This window comes from Hyaena hyaena, unplaced genomic scaffold (genome assembly GCF_003009895.1).
Source record: "Hyaena hyaena isolate Hyena2069 unplaced genomic scaffold, ASM300989v1 scaffold_723, whole genome shotgun sequence".
In the NCBI taxonomy this organism is placed as follows: Eukaryota; Metazoa; Chordata; class Mammalia; order Carnivora; family Hyaenidae; genus Hyaena; species Hyaena hyaena.
In genome coordinates, this window is record NW_024081356.1 from 398506 (window position 1) to 421830 (window position 23325).

Genomic DNA, 23325 nt, shown 5'->3' on the forward strand with positions numbered 1-23325 from the left:
ACACAGCACAGACAACTTATATAAAATTCAACTATTAACTAACCTAAAAAAAATAGGGAGGCTAGCAGGGTAGTAGCTTGTGATGGGATAAAATTGAAATAGCAAAGGATGATTCTGCTCAACATTTCACTCAATGACTATGAAATATGAGCGGAGTCAATCTGATGTCCCTGTACCTTGCTGTCTAGATCAGTCCCTGTACCTTGCTGTCTAGATCACTTCATGTCTCTCATGGTGAGACCATGTATTACACATAGTATGGGTCTGTAAGTTTTTTTTTTTTAAGTTATTTTTATACAACATAGTCCCTAAAGCTAAGCTCACTACTTCATCTGGTGTTCAGAGAGGAAAACCTGGCAGTATTGGACTTAATGTCTACCACCTTAACGGAAAATTTAGATTTTCAAAATTAAGTATATACAATTTACACACAAGAATATACAAGGTCACTTCCCACACACACTTTCAGAAATCCCCAAGATCCCATATTTAAGTAAACTATGGTTTTTCAAAGATAACCAAACAATTTTATAACACTCAATGAATAATAAAATGTTGTAAAAGTTTCTTACTGCTTATTAGATCCTTCCCCATCACAATTAATACTCTCTGCTTCACTATTACACACCAGACTCTGCTGTTGTAAATTCTTAAGATCATGATCTATGCTGCTCTGCAGATCAAAAAGATGCTGTTCCACAGCTGCTCTAATTGTTCGTTCTAAAATGCTACAAAACACAACACATTTTAGTGAGAAGCAGTCACCCTAACTGGACACTTAGCCACATAAATATAAAGATTAAAACCAATGACTAGTAAAACAAAGTATCAGAGTATTGAAATGCATAAGCTAGTGTATAAAAAGAAACTCACAAAAGGAATACATCATAGTGGGTTAAATTTTTAAAAGAAATTTGCCCAAATAAATACTATACTAATCAATCATACTATCACTATTACTACTGAGGTGGGAAGGATCAGCTGTCCCAGTAATTCATTCCTCGCTACTATATAGAAAACCATTTAAATAGGCTTTGCAAAGCTACATTTATAAAGGAAAATAATTTATCAAAACTCAGCTAAATCAAAGAAACTCTAAGGGCTTGTCCATATTTTTTACATGAAGTCTACTTCTTAAAGAGACCTACTGACATTTCTCAATCATTTCAGAAGATCAAAAACATCATCTGAAGAAAGTTCAATCTTTATTTTATATATCAGGCAATGTATTCCTTCCTTATTTGTTCCTACTGCAGTACATACAATATTAACAAGGTTTCACTAACTTGTATACAATCCTTCCTCTCAAGTAAGCATAATAAGTAACGTAATTTTAATTTCTAGTTTAGTAATATTTTAAAATTAAAAAACAGCATTGTCTTCTATAAGTATACTACTTACTCCGCAGAGGCTGGTAAGATGCTGATGGGAGATAAATGGGCACTGTAATCAAAAAAAGAAAAAAGAAAAAAGCTATAAAACCTTTCAGTATTAACTTCAAGAAGTGTTGAAAACTGCCACATATGTACTACCCTGACACAACCAGGAGAGCATCCACTAAGTTATATGTTCAACTCTGGTACATGTGATGCTAATTTTCTTAAGAATTTATTTTTCACACAAAAACTAAATATACATACACCATGAAGTAGGCAACTACTTCATATGGTACTCACATGAAGAAATACCAACCACTTCCAAGGCTGAAGGGGAAAAAATTGAACTACTAGCCCAACAAAAGCACCTCATCTAGAATAGAAGGAAGGCATCAGCGCTCACTCTGTACTCCTTGCCAGCAGTAACAGCATAAGATAGTGCTCAAGTTACAAAAAAAAAAAAAGGCAAATGGATACTAAAATCATATTTCATTCACTGTGCCAGTAGCAGACCTTCCTCAGAAAAATCTACACCAGCAAATTCTGCACAGTATCTAGAGATACTTATAAAAATAGACATAATAGCCCCATTTTTACCACAGTTGAAAGTTCAAATGAAACCCACAATGAATGTGGACACCACTAAAATGTTTAAAATTAAGTATTGGTAAGGATGTGAAGCAACTTGAACGTTATATTCTGCTGGTGGAAATGTAAAGTTTTTTAACCACTTTGGAAGCCAGTTTGGTACTTTTTGTCTTTTAATGTTTGTTTATTTTTGAGAGAGAGACAGAGAGACAGAGACACAGTGCCAGACAGAGAGGGACTGAGAAAGGGAGACAGACTCCAAAGCAGGTTCCAGGCTCTGAACTGTCAAGCATAGTGCCCAACGTGGAGCTCGAACTCATGGACTGTGAGATCATGACCTGAACCAAGGTCGAATGCTTAACTGACTAGAACACCCAGGCATCCCAGTCTGGCCTTTCCTGTAAAACTTAACAAATGGGGGGGGGGGGGGGCACACGCGGCAGCTCAGTTGGTAGAGCCAGTGACTCTGGTTTTGGGGACCCAGCCCTATGCTGGGTGTAGAGATTATTTAAAAATAATATATATCACACTGTCCTGGGGTGACAGTGCTATTTTTACTGGAGATCTAGACCCCACCCAGACCTCAAAAACAATAAAGCAAAAATAAATAACAAAGCACTGTCACAAGAAAAAACAGAACAGAAATGTACCCATGCATACACACTTGATTAAAAACAAAGGTGACAGTACAGAAAGCAGGGAAAGCGCAGTCTTTCCAAAAATGAGTACTGGGACAATTTGTTAAACCATATTCAAAAAAATAAGTTCGCCCCAACTCACACACTAAAGACAATAATCAGTTCCATGTAGATTATACACCTAAACATGAAATGTGAAATGACATAGCTCTTAAAAGATATAGAAATTCTATATAATATAGAAATGTTAACTATACTGGAATTAAATTTTTAAATGAAAAAATAACAATAACAACATGTTAAGCTATGGTAAAAAAGAAGATAATACAGAAATATATATTTAGAAAAAGATTTCTTAGGGGCGCCTGGGTGGCTTAGTTGGTTAAGCGTCTGACTTTCGCTTAGGTCATGATCTCATGGTTCGTAGGTTCGAGCCCCGCGTCGGGCTCTGTGCTGACTGCCGGCTCAGAGCCTGGAGCCTGTTTCAGTCTGTGACTCCCTCTCTCTCTGACCCTCCCCTGCTCACGCTGTCTTTCTCTCTCTCCTAGAAATAAATAAAACATTACAAAAAAAAAATTAAAAGAAAAAAAGAAAAAGAAAAAGATTTCTTGGGGCGCCTGGGTGGCTTAGTGGGTTAAGCGTCCGACTTTCGCTTAGGTCATGATCTCATGGTTCGTGGGTTCGAGCCCCGCGTTCTCTCTCTCCTAGAAATAAATAAAACATTACCAAAAAAAAATTAAAAGAAAAAAAGAAAAAGAAAAAGATTTCTTGGGGCGCCTGGGTGGCTTAGTGGGTTAAGCGTCCGACTTTCGCTTAGGTCATGATCTCATGGTTCGTGGGTTCGAGCCCCGCGTCGGGCTCTGTGCTGACTGCCAGCTCAGAGCCTGGAGCCTGTTTCAGTCTGTGACTCCCTCTCTCTCTGACCCTCCCCTGCTCACGCTGTCTTTCTCTCTCTCCTAGAAATAAATAAAACATTAAAAAAAATTAAAAAAAAAAAAAAAAGATTTCTTAAACAGAACCCAAAAAGCACTGACTACTAGGGAAAAGAACAGTAAACTTGACTGAAATTAGGAATCATTCTTTGCAAGACACAATATGAGAAGGAAAAGGCACAACATACGATAAAGAAAAGATATTTGCAATACATATTTTTAAAGGGTTCCTACAATTCAACAAGAAAAAAAAACAGCAGAAAAGCAAGAAACACAAGTGAACAGTTACTTCACAAAAGAATGAACTGACAACACACACATGAAAAGGGGATGAACCTATTAAAATGACAAGAAAATAATATTATATATTCCCCAAAACAGTTAATACCAGGTGTTGGCAAGGATGTGAAACACCGGGAATGCTCATACACTGTTAGTAATGGTGTCATCTGGGGGAAGCACTTTGGAAAACAATTTGGTAATATTTACAAAACTTAAAAGTCAAATTTATGGCTTATGTACATGCATATGTGCACCAGAAGATGTGTTCAAGAATGTACACAAAAGGGGCACCTGGGTGGCTCAGTTGGTTAAGCATCGACTTCGGCTCAGTTCATGATCTCACAGTTAATGAATTTGAGCCCCACATTGGACTCTCTGCTGTCACTGCAGAGCCTGCTTTGGATCTTCCATCCCCCTCTCTCTGCCCCTCCTCCCTCACCTGTGCTTTCTCTCTCAAAAACTAAATTTAAGAAAGAAAAAGAAAATATATACAACAGTAAATAATCAACAATAAAAAACAATCCAATGGTCTGACAATATTAAGTGGCATCACTGATGTGTAATCATATGATGGAATACTTTACAGCAATAAAATGAACCACAAAGACGTACAACATGGGCAAATGTCACATACAATGTTTAGTGAAAGAAGCTGGATCAAAAATATATACACAGTGAGATTTAATTTTCAGAAAGCTACAAAATATTGAGTACCATAAAAGTTAGCATAGTGGTTACTTTTAGTGGGGAGGGAGGAGATCAGGGCTGTGAGACCTACTGGGTGGCTATCAGGTTTTATTCTAGCTCAGGGCAGTGGTATATGATTTCTGTGTGTATGATTTATTTCTCAATTTTTTTTAAGCTTTTGAAAAACAGAGGCCCTCCCCATACCTCTGAGGTAGAGCCCAAAAATCTACCTTTTTTTTATTTTTAATGTTTATTTCTTTTTAAGAGAGACAGAGACAGAGACAGAGCACAAGCAGGGATGGGGCAGAGAGAGGAGACAAAGAATCTGAAACAGGCTCCAGGCTCTGAACTGTCAGCAAATAGCCTGATAAGGGGCTCGAACCCACAAACCATGAGATCATGACCTGAGCTGAAGTCAGACATTTAACCAACTGAGCCACTCAGGTGCTCCCCTAAAAATTCTACATTTTTAATAAACACCAGTGACAATTCTTACCCACACTAGAAGTTAAAGTTGTTAGATTTATTTCCAGCTTCCAAAATGACTAAACTTTAATACAATGTTCCAGACATCCAAAAGAGCCAAAAAAAAAAAAAAAAAAAAACAAGAGCTCTAATGGTCTTAACTGAGGACTGATGGATGTGGGGGGGAGGGGGGGATGGGCATGGAGGAGGACTCTTGTGGGGATGAGCACTAAGTGTTATGTGGAAACTAATTTGACAATAAACTATTTGTAAAAAAAAAAAAAAAAAGAATACCCCTTTCCTTTGCAGAGTAATAAAATCTTGCCTATTAATTCTAAAAGTATCTGTCTAAATACGAACTACCTTCTTTTAACATGTTTGGATAACACTGTTGCCATAAACTATCACCCAGTAATAGGCCAAGGGCTATAATGCTGCTCATTTTTTTAATCCAAAGATTGATTGACTGATTGATTTTGGTACTGAAATAGCACTATCTCAGTGTAGGTCTGTCTTAAGAAAAAGAGAGCAGGAATAGAGAGAATTCCCCTGCCCTATAACCTAAATTCTCAATTCTCAAGTCTCTCCAATACTACCCTTCCCCTCCCCTTCACCATCACCCAAGAATCTTTTGTTTTTGGGGACCTTTGAAGGAACTACACATTCTGTATAGAGCCTAAATCTCTATCTTCTATATTTTAAAAATAAAATTCTCTTTGATGTCAAAAAAAAAAAAAGAGAGCTCTAATGGTCTTATATAGGATAAGATAGAGCTGATCTTTTGTTTCCTATCCCCTTTTAAATGATATTGGGATTAAATTACAAATACATGTATCTATATTTAATTATATCTATATGTAGTGATCAGTGAGCTAGATTAGTGTAATAGTAAAGGTTCTTTAGCCCTAAAGATATGCAGGGACAATCAAATAGCTGCTTTCAACAGACCCTCTCCCTACCCAAAAAGCCTTAGTAACTAAAATCAAATAGATTTTATACTTCATAAGTATAAGTGAGATTGTCACTCACGAGACTACAGAAGTGGCCTTGTAAAAGACAAAGAAATGATTTAGTTTTCAGATTTCAAAGAATTTAATTATTATTTTCAGACTTAGCCAATTTTTTCAGGTAGAAAGCACTTATGCACAAACCATGGCTGTAACATACATCTATGACTGTAAAAACAATTTATCAACACAGTTATGTCATCTATAACAGCAACAAAATAGCACAGTTATCACAGGATGTGAGTTCTGATTAATAAAGACATAACAAAAGTAACTGCTGGCAAATTTAAGGTCAATTATTTAGGTTATATGGACAGATGCCACAAAACCACCTGATGGGGATTTTCACTAACCCCCAAAGAAGACCAGAGAAAAAGAATCAACAATAAATTATAAGAGCTAAACATACTTTAAAGTCCTTAGTCAAGTATAATATTAAAAGATTACAAAGAAAAAAGAATACAGTCATTCTCTGACCTTTTTCTCCCTTCTGTTAACTCTATTTTTAATTTTTTTTTAATGTTTTATTTATTTCTGAGAGAGACAGAGACAGAGAGAAAGCATGAGCAGGGGAGGGTCAGAGAGAGAGGGAGACACAGAATCTGAAACACGCTCCAGGCCCTGAGCTAGCTGTCAGTACAGAGCCCGATGCAGAGCTCAAACCCACAAACCACGAGATCATGACCTGAGCTGAAGTTGGATGCTTAACCGACTGAGCCACCCAGGTGCCCCTTTTAACTTTATTTTTAAATCTGCCTACAATCATGTAATCTTCTTGAGGTTATTACATAAAATCAATCTTGCGGCCATTATTCCAATTACAGGTTTTTTGTAATTCAAATACATTGATCATAGGGAAGTATTTTAATTTTCCAATTACAAATATTTAATGTTATAAATAACATTACAATAAAAGTACTACAGCTCTGCTTCAATGAACTCTGCTAAGGATCACTACCTGTGCAACAGAGCTCTGCAAGCCATTCTGAACACATGGCATCTCCAACAAAAACATCAGGTAGAGACTTGAAACACCATAAAGGATGGTGATGGGTTTATAAAAACTGCTGAGCAATTATCAGAGCTGCAGTCTAAACAGAAGCAGGCTGCAACAGGAGGTTACTACTGACAAGGAGAGACCTAATCAAGAGTCCACAAATTTCTTTTCAAGTCTGTGCAATTTTGCAAGACAGAAGGAAAAGGGGACAAAATTTTCAATCTGGGTAGAACTGCTGTAGAAATATTTAAGCCTAATCCAACATAAAGCAGAAAAATCAATCTGTTTCTGTTAGTCATATTACCCTAACCAAAGACATGTTATGACAAATATGAAATTGATAAAACAGATACACAAAAAGTACAATACTACTATTGCCCATTTACTATCCATATTCAGAAAACCAATAGCGGTTAATTTTTCGAATCTAAAATTACAGTGATTTCTATATAATTTCTATACTCCAAAATTATAATTTAAAAAACAGTGGTTTCAAAAAGTAAATATATATTAAAACAAAACAAAACAAAAATCATATATCCCTTTCAAGCCAAAAGCAAAAGCCTTTGTCCATTCTCCATATCAACTTGGGAATACCCAGTAACTATGGTAAGAGTAAAGTGAAAGACTCTTTACTATTAGAAGGTCAGTAAGTTATAGTAACCACAGGTCTTTCAAACATTAAATGCATCATTTATAGGGCAAGGGAAGGAAGAAGAAAGAAAACCTGTCAATATCTATTGTGCGCTGGTACTTTAAAACAACTTTTACTTTAATAAAACTTTAAGACCCAAAGCATAAATTCTACTTTTCGCCACCCAGCACTTCTGATACTTGCACCAAAGTACCTTTTCCTGAGCCAAAATCAAGAGTCAGACACTAAACTGGCTGAATCACTCCGGCACCCCACATTTTCCTCCTCTTAAGTGGACCCTAGCTAGTGAAAACTTAGTGGATTGCCAACTGAATATTTTGCAAATTACCAAATTCAAAGAATGAAAGAAAAAGGGAAATGTTAAGACCACCTTTCTGAACCAGCTGTAGTCAGTCAGCTCAGGGCCAATTTCCTCAACAATAAGGCATCCAGAAAATGAAGTTGTAGAGACTAATCTCAAAATCCTAAACTCAGAGCTCTTCCTCAATGACTGTACCCTTTAACCTGCATTGCATCCAGAAAGAACAAACCATCAGAAACCAATGAACTCACAAAACTGAAGCCCTAGCACCAACAACTCATAAAAGATACTGAAATTTTCATTTCTGAATTCCAAGTTTTACCAAGGCAAAGCACAACTATAAATGAACTTTATAAAAATGCCAATTAACTTTTTTTTAATATTGGTTTTTTTTCTTTTTATAGAGACAGAGAGAGAAAGTGGGAGCGCAAGTGGGGGAGGGGTGGAGGGAGAAGGAGAGAGAATCTTGTGCAGACTCTACATCCAGAGCAGTTTGAGGTGGGACTCAATCTCACAACTGTGAGATCATGACCTGAGCCAAAGAAGACTTAGACACTCAACTGACTGAGCCACCCAGGCTCCCATGACAATTAACTTTTTGATGTATAGTTCTGGAAACATGAGTATACATTAAAATTTACCTAGGGGCACCTGGGCAGCTCAATCAGTTAAGCATCCAACTTTGGCTCAGGTCATGATCTTATGGTTTGTGGGTTCAACCCCAGCGACTGGCTCCATGCTGACAGTAGGAGCCTGCCTCAGAGTCTTGGTCTCCCTCTCTCTCTCTCTCTCTCTCTCTCTGCCCCTCCCTGACTTATGCTCTCTTGCTCTTAAAAACAAACAAACATTTTGGGGTGCCTGGGTGGCTCAGTCAGTTGAGCGTCTGACTTCGGCTCAGGTCATGATCTCGTGGTTTGTGAGTTTGAGCCCCACATCGGGCTCTGGGCTGACAGCTCAGAGCCTGAAGCCTGCACTGGATTCTGTGTCTCCCTCTTTCTGCCCCTCCTCCACTCATGTTTTCTCTCTCTCTCAAAACAAATATTTTAAAATAAACATTTTTTTAAATACAAATTTAAAAAATACAATTTACCTAACCCTCAAGCCTAGGTAAAAGATTATGAGGCACAAAACACAAATTTTTTTAAATCATTCAGAACTTTCTTATCTCTCTTTAAATTTTTTCAAGGTAAAGATTCCCCTTAAATTTGTACATATAAACAATAAGCCAAATAACAGATAAGTATGTGCACAGAGAGCAACAATTCTTCATCTACAGATACAAGGCATTTGGAAAGGGATCTTGAGATTTCCATAGAGCGCATGGATAAGACTCAGAAGCAACCCGTTTCTTGCATATCCTAAGCTACCTACACCTCAAAACCAGCTTTTTTTCCACTCTTAAGTCAGTTCAAATCATCACAAAATAGGACTAATAGCAAACAATATACAAAGTAACAGATGCATAAACTGACCCATCAGTATAACTCCTACACAAATATTTAAACCACTGGTTCTCAAAGGGTGGTCTGTGAATGAAAACACCAAAACTATTTTCATACTATTTGCCTTTTTCCACTGTGGTGACATCTGCATGAGGAAACAAAATCAATGGTAGAAAAAAATGCTTGGAGTCTTAGCATAAATCCAGGCAAGTGGGACCAAACCATACCATGGCCACTGCATTCACCACCCCTCACTTGCGATTTTTTAAAAAGGGGACCAGTCCTTGAGGAAGTAGCAGTAATAAATAATTTTACCTCATCTCTGATTATACTTCATTTTAGTACTTGGTATGACAAAAATGGGAAGGACACATAAAACAATTCTGAGGCATGTTTGTCTCATTCTGAGTTGATGGCTGAACTTTTATCATGGAACACCATTTTCACTGGAAAGACAGGCTGACAAATCATGGTTATTCCATCCTGAATTATCCGGCATACATCTTCTGAAAAATGAGCAAGACTGCAACTTTAAGAAAAACAACTGACAATACTGATAAAATTTCAGTCTCCAAGCAAACATTTGACTTTTGGAAAACTTGTATCTTCTTAAACTCAATAATATCCCAGTACTTAAAAAATGCTTTGATATAATCAGTGGTGATATTAAGGACTGTGAACTGGGGGTGCCTGGGTGGCTCAATCAGTTGAGGATCTGACTCTTGATTTCAGTTCAGGTCACGATCCCAGGGTCATGGGATCAAGCCCTGCATTGGGGCACCATGCTGAATCCGGAGCCTGCTTAAGATTCTCCTTTGGGGCGCCTGGGTGGCCCAGTCTACTGAGCATCAGACTTTGGCTCAGGTCACAATCTCATGGTTTGTGAGTCTGAGCCCGCCATCAGGCCCACTGTCCATGCAGAGGCTACTTCAGATCCTCTGCCCCCACTCCCCCACTTATGCTCCCTCTCTTAAAAATAAACATTTAAAAAAGGATTCTCTTTCTCTCTCTGGCCTTTTCCCCACTCATGTGCGTGCTCTCTAAAAATAAAAATTAAAAATTACATTAACATGTAATCAATTTAATGCTATGTTAAAAAATATATAAATTTCTCAGTTTTGAGGCACTTGGGTGGCCTAGTGGCTTAAGGGTCTGACTTAATTTCAGCTCAGGTCATGATACCACGATTCATGAGATTAAGTCCTGGTCGGGCTCTATGCTAACAGTGCAGACCCTGTTTGGCATTCTCTCTCTCCATCTCTATCTGCCCTTCCTCTGTTCTCTCTCTCAGAATACATACATAAACATTTAAAAAGTCAATTTATTAAAGCTCCCTATATTCTAGGGCTGTGCACTCTAGGGTTATCTCTCCCCAATTTTTCTTTCATCCATGGTGCATAATGAAAGAATGTAATTTTTATCTTCATACAATCAGACAAAAACTACAAAAAAGGGCTAATATACAAATATTAACTGAAATTTTTAACATCACTAAATCTCAAAGATGACTCTGGCAGAGATTCCTGTTTTGCTTCTGATAGCCTTATCCCTTCCTTTTGGTAAATAGCCATGTTTTTCTGTGGCAAAGTAGCTCCTCTTCCTATCCAATGGTCTTGAGAGATACATAAGTTACAATGACGAGTTCTACCCTGGCTAGGTGGTTGGACAGTTGATGCAATTTAGGCCAGACCCTCTCCCCTACTACCCCACAAAAATTCAATCTTGAGCAGAATGACAGAAAGAAAGATAATTAAATTCTCAAAGTAACAGCCACATGCTAGACATTCTTCCATAACCCTGCTACTAAATTCTGTACGGATACCGGTGTTATCTCTGCTTTTCCTATGACTCGGAGACCTATCTGGCATTCTTCTAATAAATTGTCTTTTTTCTTTCCTTTAACCAAGGTCCACATCTGTGACTTGTCTTTAAGGAATCCTGACTACCTACCTACCAATCCATCTAAAAATTACCTAGTTAGAATGAAGAAATATTGCCTACGACACAGATGTTCTATGTCTGCACTGTTCAATACAGTGCTCACTTACATGGCTACTGAGCACTTGAACTGTGGCTAGTAGTACAACTGTGAAGGTAATTTTTTAACTTTATTTAATTTTTACTGATTCAAGTTTAAATAGCCACATGTAGCTAGTGGCCACTGAATTAGAAAGCATAACTCTAACTTAAAATAAAGAACATCCATATATTTTTTTTTAAGGTTTATTTTTTTTTTGGGGGGGGGTGCAGAGAGACAGGGGAAGAGAGGATCTGAAGCAGGATCTGCACAGACAGCAGAGAGCCTGATGCAGGGCTTCGCCTCACAAACCACGAGATCATGACCTGAGCTGAAGTTGGACACTTAACCAAATGAGCCACCCAGGTGCCCCATCTATCTACGGTCTTTAGGTACTGCTAATGGCAAAATAAATCAGACTGTCTTTTAAGCACTCTGGAAATACTTATCAAAAGCCAAAGAAAAGGTCACTAGTTGAGCCAAAAAATGTATACAAACAGTTCAGAAGAAGGAAAAAAGGGCCTAAGAACCTAAAAAGTTGATCAGTAGCAGTTTAAGACAATCTAGCTAAAACAATACAAAATTTCCAGAAGGACATTAAATATATAATTAAGATATAGGTAAACATCTCAGTATATTGTTTATAAATAACATAATTATAGTTAAAAGCCCAACCTCCAAATTAGAAAGGGTTGTAAACATAGAAAAGCACAAACAATATTAAATCAAAGGCAAAGAAGTGAACAAACATGTTAATATACCATAATTACAATCATGTTTGAAGAAATTATATATAATACACAAAGATCTAAAAGCTCACAATGAAATTTAATAGTTGTATTTGGCAGTATGTATCTTAAATTGCTTTATAATGTATCTAAATGACAATGGATAGTTTATCCCTTAGATATTATTTTTAAATGACATTTTGCCTTCTAAAGCTTTTAAATAATTTCCTCTACTTTTTAACCACCATTCTATTGAACAGATTTAATGAAAAATATCTAGTGATCTAAAAAAACAAAAACAAAACAAAACAAAATCTAGTGATCTAAATACATTGCTGTTCCCCTAATTAAAAAAGGGGGTCAGTAAGGGTTAGTAATCATGGAACTTTACAGAGAACTAGCACAGAATTTAGCAATACCTAAAGCTATGGATTTTTTGAATTCTCTAAAGCTTACTAAACAGTGTGTCCCAGTGGCCCAAGCTATGCATTAAGACAATGACTGTACTCGACCACATTTACCAAGTTTACATAGTATTCTATGTAAATAGTATCCCTTCATACCTGAAAAAAGACTGGAAAGCACTATCTTAATGCATCACAGAGTTCTTTCTCGACAGCCTAGCTAACCTAGTTCTAGACTAGAACTTGGAAATACAAGTCAATTCAGCCACTTCCAAAGATACTGAAAATGTACCCAGTCTAACGAACACACTAATAATACAAAAACAAATTTTAAGGAGAAATGTAAAAAGTTCTATTTTGAAAGAAAAGTGTAAATGCTAATACCTGATTTTCCTTATCAAGTTTGCTTAAAATTTTCTTGTTGCTCTTTTTCATACATAAACCAATCTTCTACATATTGTTATAATTTATGTAATTTACTATTTGAGTGAATCTACATCTAGAATAAAATGCTCAAAAGCTAAGGTTCTTTCATCTGAAATAATACCTTGTTGATGCTGTAACACTATTTGGTTCCAGGATGTTTTCAGTCATCCTTAATTGTACCACCTCTGCCATATCACTTGATTTTTCTGCACCCTCTTCTGGAAGTTCTTCTATGTGTTCCAGCTTTTCATCTTCCTCTTCTTCCTCAGAAAGCTCATTAACCTATATAAACAAGAGGAAATTGAGAATTAAAATGTAATGAAACTTTTAATTGACATTATCTAAGATATACTATTCAAAGAAAATTTAAAACACAGACAACTCTTTTTTCACTTCATTTCCTAGGACCAATTTTTCTAAAGGAATAAGTAATTACCAACTTTTCCATATTTGAAGAAAACCTCAAACCAAATATAACATTTTAAAACATGAAATAATGATTACTTTAGTGTATCAGTAGGAATATGAGTAAGACCACATTGATGAAAAGCCTGCACACTGTAATTAGCTAACATTAAGAAAGCTTCATTTCCTAACCAATCAGTTTTATAAACTGAACAGTTACAAAGATTTCTAATTGACCTCTCCAATTTCCAGGTGCATTTAAAAAGTGATTTAAATACAGAGTAAGTGTTGGAAAAGGCAGAGTAATTTTGCCTTAAGGTGTTAACTATGTTTTAGAAAATGTCACCTAACTTCTACATGATTCAGATGGAATTTTTCATGAAGGGACTGGATCTTACAAGAGGTAACTCACTAATATGGCCATTAAACACAACTCAAGGTTATAATTCTCTTTCTAGCAGGGGCTATAAAATGTCTTCCATTATCAAACAGGCTACATAAGTAAATAATCACTCTAATAAAAAGACAGTGAATAATATTAGAGAAAAAAACCCAACAAAATATTCTATATTTTAATGTTCATTTATTTATTTATTTTGAGAGAGATGGGAGGGAGGAAGGAAGAGAGGGGGAGAGAGAGAGCATACATGCACACAAGAGCAGAGGAAATGCACATAGGGAAAGAGGGAATCCCAAGCAGGCTCTGCACTGTGAACAAGGACCCTGATGTGGGCCTTGATCCCACAAACTGTGAGATTATGACCTGAGCTAAAATCAAGAGTCAGGCACTTAACTGACTGAGCCATGCAGGCGCCCCACAAAAAATGTTTTCAAATATTTTCAAAACCCCTGCCTGGGATTCTCCTTCTCCCTCCTTTTCTGCCCCTCCCTGGCTTATGTGTGCCTGTGACCACTCTCTCTCTCAAAATAAATAAACTTAAAAAAGTATTTTTTTCGGGGCGCCTGGGTGGCTTAGTCGGTTGAGCGTCCGACTCGCTTAGGTCATGATCTTGCAGTTTGTGGGTTCAAGCCCCGCGTCGGGCTCAGTGCTGACTGCCGGCTCAGAGCCTGGAGCCTGTTTCAGTCTGTGACTCCCTCTCTCTCTGACCCTCCCCTGCTCACGCTGTCTCTCTCTCTCTCTCTCTCCTAGACATAAATAAAACATTAAAAAAAATTAAAAAAAAAATTTTTTTCAATGAGATATAAATTTTAAAGCTATCTCAAAGAAGACACTAGCCATAAATTAACGCCTTTTATAATTTAATACCAGTCATTAAAAACACTGAGTAGCAAAAGTATACCTTTGTCCATTCCAAACAAATGCACTGGAAATACCTAGGATAAATTTACCACTAGGTATAACTGTGGTATTATTCCCAGACAGTCAAACATAGGTGCTAGAATACCCTCAGAAAGCAAACTTCAACCAGAAGAAAGGTCATTTTTCTGTGATATTCTACCACACTCCTAACAAGTAGAGCCTGCCTTAAGTCTTAAAAGTACTTAAAAACCAGGCTTTGAAGGCAGAAAGATGTTATGTTTACACCCCTACTGTGCCCTTAACTATCTCTCAACTTATTAAATTCTCTAGACCTATGAATAAAATGGAGATGCTATATATACTACCTCCCTCATAGAGCTAGTTGAAAGGATTAAATAATATAGGCTAACTCTTATACAGTGTCTGTACATAATAAGCAATAAATAACAGCTATCATTATAACTGGAATTCTTATTTCTATACAGCACAGAGTCTAATTTCTACATGTAACATCACTTTTTATGAGAAAGGAAGACAGTATTTGCCATCCAAACTACCTAAAGCAGGAGCTCTCAACCACTGTATCAAAGTCACTAGTCAGCTGGATCACTAAAAATTCATTATTAACAATACTTAATGACCTGAATTTGTGAACTACTAACTACCTACATATAAAACATATATAGGAGATTCTGCTGAATTTGTTGTGCTTATAAATGCCAGCCCTCATCTATCTCCTATCATGTAAAAGAGTGATGAAAAAAAGTAAAAATAAGTAACTGATTATGAACTAAGATTTATACACAAAGGTAAAAATTTCATATGATATATGAGGTTTTAAACTGCATCAAATGAAAAAGTACCCTCATGGGGCGCCTGGGTGGCTTAGACGGTTAAGCGTCCGACTTTCGCTTAGGTCATGATCTCGCAGTTCGTGGGTTCGAGCCCCGCGTCGGGCTCTGTGCTGACTGCCAGCTCAGAGCCTGGAGCCTGTTTCAGTCTGTGACTCCCTCTCTCTCTGACCCTCCCCTGCTCACGCTGTCTCTCTCTCTCTCTCTCCTAGAAATAAAGAAAACATTTAAAAAAAAAAAGAAAAAGTACCCTCATTTTCCATGTATGTATTTAATATGCTAATGAAATTCAAGAACATACTTAGTATCTACCTGGTAACTGAAGCAAAAAAATATATATTAAACAGCAAGAAAATACTGTTTTCAGAACTATTAAATGCAAATTATCATGGTTGATCAATATAGGCTTGGCCGCCACAGGAAAGTATGGGGAAAAAATTTTTAATGACTATTTAAATTTAGAGTATTTATTCAGTCCACACATTTTTGGTACAAAGGTATTGCTATTTTAGTATGTTACAGTATATGTTTTTAAAAATAAGTTTGTACCTAGAGTCAATAGTTCAAAGTAACTACGAACACCTTATACTTGATTATATTGACTATATTACATACAATTCAATGTTTTATGTAAATTAATGGACACTGTCCAGTATTTTCAACAATAATCATACAGTAAGATATGATATGAACAGTAACCTAATCGGATTTTATTTTACCCCCTCCCATCTCCCAGGCCTCCCAGTGTAACTTCCTACAGTAATAACTGACTAAATTGGTTTGTGTAAGAATAAGCACTAAAAACTTAAGAGTGCCCTCTCTCATCCCACACTTCAAAAGTTCTTTATCTTCTCCTTGTCACCTTGACCTTGTGTTTATCAAGGCTCTATGTATTCCTAAGTTATTATGAACCTTCCCTATATATGTAGCTGCCTCAATTCCACTTAATGGAAAACCACTCACTCCACTTATGGAAAACCCTCATCCATACTTACATCTCTTCTTTCTTTGACTGCTGTAATTCCCTTCTCTAGGGCCTCGTGAAATGCCTGCTCTCCAGACTCCAGCTTGTGGAGAACGCTGCTACCTGCCTTCTCAAATGTATAAAGAAACATAATTATCACCTACATCTTCAAACCACTCTACTGAATTTGCATTCACGTAGAGATATACAAAGAACCTGTCCACCAACTCTGGGTCATTTCTCAAACACTCCCTATTCATTACCTCCAGTCATCTCTCTCATACTATTAATAGAAATATCTATTACTTTGAAAAGGTTCTAACTGCCAAATACTTGCTTTAATGGTATAAAACTCCAAGAGAAAAGACCACTAGTTAACATTGCTTCTTTCAAATATCAAAATAAAAAGAAAAATCATCAAAGCACTGCAAGGATGGGCCAGGTATACCTACATCTTTAAATATGGGGTAAGAAACTAGCACATTTAAGTTAGGTCAACTTCAAAATACACCCAAAATAGGGGTGCTTAGATGGCTCAGTCAGTTAAGCGTTCGACTTCAGCTCAGGTCATGATCTCACAGTTCATGGGTTCAAGCCCCACATCGGGCTGTGTGCTGACAGCTCAGAGCCTGGAGCCTGCTTCAGATTCTGTGTCTCCCTGTCGCTCTGCCCCTACCCCACTCACATTCTTTCTCTCTCTCTCAAAAATAAATAAACTTAAATATATATATATATATATGTACACACACACACACACACACAACCAAAATGTGCTAAGTTTGAAGAAATTTTACTTTCCCTCAATACACTGTCAATTCAGTCTCACAAGTCAAACTGAGTTATCAAATCTGCTTTAAAGAAATTAAATTTTCAGGTATCTGTCCTAGTATTGTAATCTGTTTATAATATAGAAAGGTCACAGAAATAGTTAAGACAACAAATTGTGGTAATCAGCAATATGGATCAAAATAATTAAATATACATCACTCTCTCTTAGGACTTATAGCACTAATTCATTATTAATCATATTCCATTCAATATACTAACATCCCCTTTTCTATTCATGGGCAAACCTGTAGAATTAAACATTATGTGCTGGTGTTAACTAATCACGATTCTATTTAATGTAAAGCATAACATATTTAAAGTAGATTTTTCTAGTGCTTAAAGAAATATAAAAATGCACTGGGGCGATGAAGTGGCTGGGTGAGTGTCCGACTTTAGCTCAGGTCATGATCTCAGTCTGTGGGTTCGAGCCCCACGTTGGACTCTGAGCTGACAGATTCTATGTCTCCCTCTCTCTCTGCCCCTCCCCTGCTCACACTCACTCTCTCTCAAGAATAAATGTTGAAAAAAAATTTTTAAATACAAATGCATTACATGAGTTATTTTGGTGTACATAAAGAAGACACAGGATAGCAGAAATATCAGAGAATTACAGCACAACATAAAACACAGTCAAGATATATCCTGAAGACTTTAGAGCTGTCAAGAAATAAATGGGGCAAACTGGTATCATCAGGTTTCTTACAATTCAAATCCTCTCAAGAAATGTAAAAATGAATTTGACAATAAACTATTTGTAAAAAAAAAAAAAAAAAAGAAATGTAAAAATGAGTAACACAAACATATTCATATTACTTCATTTTAAGCAGCCATTAATTTTATCTAAATACATTACTAAAACATTATTAATTTTTTCAGATTTTATCACTTTGGGGCTGCCTAGGTGGCTCAGTCAGTTAAGCACACAACTCTTGATTTCAGCTCAAGTCATGATCTCCCAGTTCGTGGAATTAAGCCCCACATCAGGCTCTCCACTGACAGCACAGAGCCTACTTGGGAATGTCTCTCTCCCTCTTTCTCTGTCCCTTCCCCACTCTCTCATATGCACATGTATGTACATGTGCATACTCTCTCGTTCTTGCTCACTCTCTCTCCCAAAATAAACTCTAAAACAAAACAAAACCACTAAAATTAAATGAAGATTTTATTTTTTTTAAAATAATCTCTACACCCAACAGAGGGCTTAAACTTACAACCTAAGATGAACACACTACCAATTGAGCCAGCCAGGTGCCCCTAAACTAAAACAAATTAAAGAAAAGAAAGGTGGCACACAAAACTCCCCAAAATGAGATTTCTTATAGGCATCAAAGACATTACAGGTTTGGTGCACCTGGGTGGCTAAGTCAGTTGAGCGAGCGACTCTGCATTTCGACTCAGATCATGATCCCACAGTGTGGGATTCTCTTTTTCTCTCCCCCTCTCCCGTGCTTATACGCTCTCTCTAAAATAAAAATAAATATGGGGCGCCTGGGTGGCTTAGTTGGTTAAGCGTCCGACTTTCGCTTAGGTCATGATCTCGCGGTTCAAGGGTTTGAGCCCCGCGTCGGGCTCTGTGCTGACTGCCAGCTCAGAGCCTGGAGCCTGTTTCAGTCTGTGACTCCCTCTCTCTCTGACCCTCCCCTGCTCACGCTGTCTCTCTCTCCTAGAAATAAATAAAACATTAAAAAATAAATAAATAAATAAAATAAAATAAAATAAAATAAAAATAAATAAATAAATAAAAATAAAATGGAGCACATGAGTGGCTCAGTCAGATAAGTGTCCGACCTCAGCTTAAGTCACGGTCTCATGGTTCATAAGTTTGAGCCCCATGTCTGGCTCTGTGCCAACAGCTCAGAGCTAAGAGCCTGCTTTGGATTCTGTGTCTCCCTCTCTCTCTCTCTCTCTCTCTCTCTGCCCCTCCCCCACTCACACGTTGTCTCTCTCTCTCTCTCTCTCTCTCAAAACTAAAGACATTTAAGGGCGCCTGGGTGGCTCAGTCGGCTAAGGCGTCTGATTTCAGCTCAGGTCATGATCTCACAGCTCGTGGGTTCGAACCCCACATCGGGCTCTGTGCTGACAGCTCAGAGCCTGGACCCTCCTTTCAATTCTGTGTCTCCCTTTCTCTCTCTCTCTGCTCTTCTCCCACTCGGGATCTCTCACTCTCAAAAATAAATAAAATATTAAAAAAATTCTTTTTAAACATAAAGACATTTAAAAAAATTTTAAATAAAAAAATAAAATAAAAATGTTTTAAAAAGACATTAAAAGTTTAAGACGTATCTATCTCCTTGCCCTCTTGTCACTTTCTTTAAAGCCAAGAATAATTTTGAAGAGATATGTTCAGTTCTTTATTCTTACCAAATTTTTAAGTTAGGAACTGTCAATGACAGAAGTTCAAAAAATATGCCAAAAGTTCCAACAATCAGTGAAACTGGCTACAAATTCTACCCATTTGATTTACTTCACAAATGTATACATATTCACTGTTAACTGATTAAAAACACCATGGGTGCCCAGGTGGCTCAGTCAGTTACGCATCCTACTTCAGCTCAGGTCATGATCTGGCGGTCCATGGGTTCGAGCCCGATGTTTTCATCCCCAGTTTACCCATTACAAACTGTAATTTGGTTTGTTACTGTTTCCTTAAAGTCCATGATACTTGAAAAGAAAGGGGAGAGGGAGAGAGGAAGGAAGGAATAGAGGGACAGAAAGAGGGAAGGAAAATCAGGCAAAGATATAAATGCTTATGTGAAAAAAAAAATGAAAAACTAAGGAAGATCAACTCCAAATATTAAAAAATCTTGTTCATAAAAGTCCACAACAATATAGAAACTCTTTAAAAAGAAAAAAAAAAAAAAAAGATAGGCTATGTGGAAAATAGAATTCCTAATTCACATTACCAGAACCAAGACCTATAAAAATAAAAATCTGTATGATAAACTATTTTTCAAAAGATGCTGCTTCATAATCCAATAGCAAATGAAAAGCCACTCAATTTGCATCAATAAATAGTGACCATATAATTAATCATCAAAACCTGGATACATGTTAAGAGTGAAAAGAGGAGCTACTAATAATTACATCAGAAGCAGATATAAACCATGACTCTTCTGAGAAAATGGGTTGTACTATCAACTTTTTAAGTGGAGATCAATACTATACATCAAATAAATTATAATGGTGCATTCAGACAATAGGGAACTTTGCAGACGTGAAAACAAGAGTACTATACAGATATTCCAATAAGAAGAGTTCCAATATGCATTGGCAACTGATTAAAAACAACACCATGGGGTGCCCAGATGGCTCTGCCAGTTGAGCGTCCTACTTCAGCTCAAGTCATGATCTAGCAGTCCATGGGTTCGAGCCCTATGTCAGGCTCTGCTGAGAGCTCAGAGGCTGGAGCCGACTTGAGATTCTGAGTCTCCCTCTCTCTCTCTGTTCTTTCCCTGCTTACTCTCATTCTCATTCTCTCTCTCTCTCAAAAATAAACTTAAAAAAAAAAAAAACTTTAAATAAAAATGGTAACAACAACATGATGGTGCAGAACAGTGTGTGCAGTATGCTACCTTCCTCTTAAAAAACTGTGAGGAGGGGTGCCTGGGTGGCTCAGTCAGTTGTGCTTTTGACTTCAGCTCAGGTCATGATCTCACAGTGTGGGAGTTTGAGTCCCATGTCAGGCTCTGTGCTGACAGCTCAGGGCCTGGAACCCACTTTGGATTCTGTGTCTCCCTCTATCTTTGCCCTTCCCCCAAGCTTGCACTCTGTCTCTCTCAAAAATAAATAAACATTTAAAAAACCCACAAAACTGTGAGGCAATATTTACTTACATTTACATAAAGAAACTCTGGAAAAACACATAATTACACATACAGGGTATAAGTAAAAGCAAGAAATTTTACTAAACACTTTATTTTTTTAACCAGGTGAGTTACTCATTAAAAAAGTAGCAGTCCCACCCCATGACCAAAATATTAAGTATCTTCATAGGTTTTAACCTAATAGAAGAAGTTTGTTTCACAAATCATTTCACTTATGCACAAAATAAAAACCTCCACATAGATCTAAATCACAAATTCTAACCATGAAATATCTGGATTAATGTGGTTTTACAATAAATTAGTTACTCTGCACCAATATTCTCATTTCGTGAAGGAGAAAGTAACTAGGTCCTGTACAATCTCAACCAACAACAAAATATAATGTAGCTGGAAAAATGGGTGTTAATTTTCCAGAGTCACAAGAGTTAAAAAAAAAAACTACCTGCAACCTAATCTATTACTCTCCTGATGCTTCCCATTAATGACATTAATTGCACAGCTCTATTGACTCCCCACTTTCATCAAGAAAACCTTCCTATTTCTGAAAATATGTGTGAAATTTGCATTGAGTCTCTCCCTCTACCTTCTATTTCTCACCTTTTCCCTACATTCCTCTATGCTAAGTCTCTTTGCAAAAGCAAAAAACCACACTATTCTTACAAAATAAACAATGCTTAAACACACACAAACCTCACAAAATATTTAGCATATAGTCATAGTCTGGTTTCAATATCTTTTCCATATTACTCAAATTGAAAACAAGAACTTAAGAAAAAAATCATGTTCATATATTACACGGATATGTCACCTATGATTACATATAATAAATAACCAAAACAACTGCTTTCTGTAGTACTTCAAAATTCCACCTGCATTTGTGCCAAGCCCTAAAAAGTATATTCTTTAAAAATTCTCCAAATATCTAAAATATTCTCACCTGTTCAGTAATTGAACTCAAATCATTTGATGAGAAATCTTCCTCTTCATTCTCAAAAAACTCATAGTAATTTTCCAGAAGTCCAGCCATTATCCTGCTCACTATTTCTTGTTCTTTCAGATCTTCCACATCTGTGTAAACGCTAAGAATAAAAGTCCAAATTGAATTGAGAATGCTTAAATCAAACACAGGTAAAATTAGAAGACAACCAATGAATCACTTTATAAACCTGAGCAATTTATGTCATCATTCTGTGCCTCAGTTTTCCCATCTGTAAAGCCTACCTAATTTGTACCCTCTTCACAGAAATGCTGGGAGGATTAATCAGATCTGCTATAAAAAATAATGGTTCACCCAGCAACCTATGAACCTTAGGAGATAGTATAATGACTCTATTTCACAAATTCACTATTTATTGATTACACAAAAATTTGGGAAAAAACTTACTGGAAGACATCTGGACCAAAGACAGCAGCCAGAGAGTTTGCAGACCATATTTCTTCATGATGTGATGCTACATTGGCTAAAAATCTACACAGAAACTTTAACAAACTGTAGTTAACAGGTGGAAGCTGTTGTAAAAGGAACCTCAACTTTCTTCCAAATTCATCTTCATTATTATAATCTATAAAACATAATGACAGGTTTTTTTAATGAAGTAAACGCAAAGCTCAGATATTTTGCCAGGTTCACATTACTCCACCCACATCATCTTTTTACTATAACAATTCAAAACCTCTTCACTTCCTCTACCAGAAGCCAAATGCCTTAGGGCTTTGCATTTCACTTATTAAGGGGAAGAGAAGAGTTGGAGAGAAGGAACTCAACCCCTCAATTGCTGAAGGATGTTTTCCTCATCTATTATTCATCAGCACAAATTCTCTAATTTATTTTTTTTTAATTCTCATCATACTGTCTTTTTTTTTTTCAATTTTTTTTTAAATGTTTTATTTTTTATTTATTTCTAGGAGAGAGAGAGAGACAGCGTGAGCAGGGGAGGGTCAGAGAGAGAGGGAGTCACAGACTGAAACAGGCTCCAGGCTCTGAGCTGGCAGTCAGCACAGAGCCCGACACGGGGCTCGAACCCACGAACCGCGAGATCATGACCTAAGCGAAAGTCGGACGCTTAACCGACTAAGCCACCCAGGCGCCCCTTTTTCAATTTATTTTTTACATTTATTTATTTTTAAGAGACAGAATGAGACAGGTCATGAGTGGAGGAGAGGCAGAGAGAGAAGGAGACACAGAAATCTGAAGCAGGCTCCAGGCTCTGAGCAAACGTTCAGCACAGAGCCTGATGTGGGACTCGA

General features: G+C 36.9%; 1 protein-coding gene across 7 annotated transcripts in view; it reads right to left on the bottom strand.

Annotated features, from left to right (window-relative positions):
* FAM13B (family with sequence similarity 13 member B) overlaps window positions 1-23325 on the bottom strand; it is a 78697-nt gene that overhangs the window by 27486 nt on the left and 27886 nt on the right. For 2 of the 7 annotated variants that reach the window (XM_039217897.1, XM_039217896.1), the window contains exons 5-10: window positions 22463-22640; window positions 22016-22157; window positions 16458-16553; window positions 13067-13227; window positions 1402-1443; window positions 573-728 (exon numbers count right to left, since the gene is read on the bottom strand). In XM_039217897.1, coding sequence (XP_039073828.1) covers window positions 573-728; window positions 1402-1443; window positions 13067-13227; window positions 16458-16553; window positions 22016-22157; window positions 22463-22640 — 775 coding nt within the window. The remainder of the gene's footprint in view (window positions 1-572; window positions 729-1401; window positions 1444-13066; window positions 13228-16457; window positions 16554-22015; window positions 22158-22462; window positions 22641-23325) is intronic. The other 5 variants (XM_039217900.1, XM_039217898.1, XM_039217902.1 and 2 more) reach the window with 3 other exon arrangements.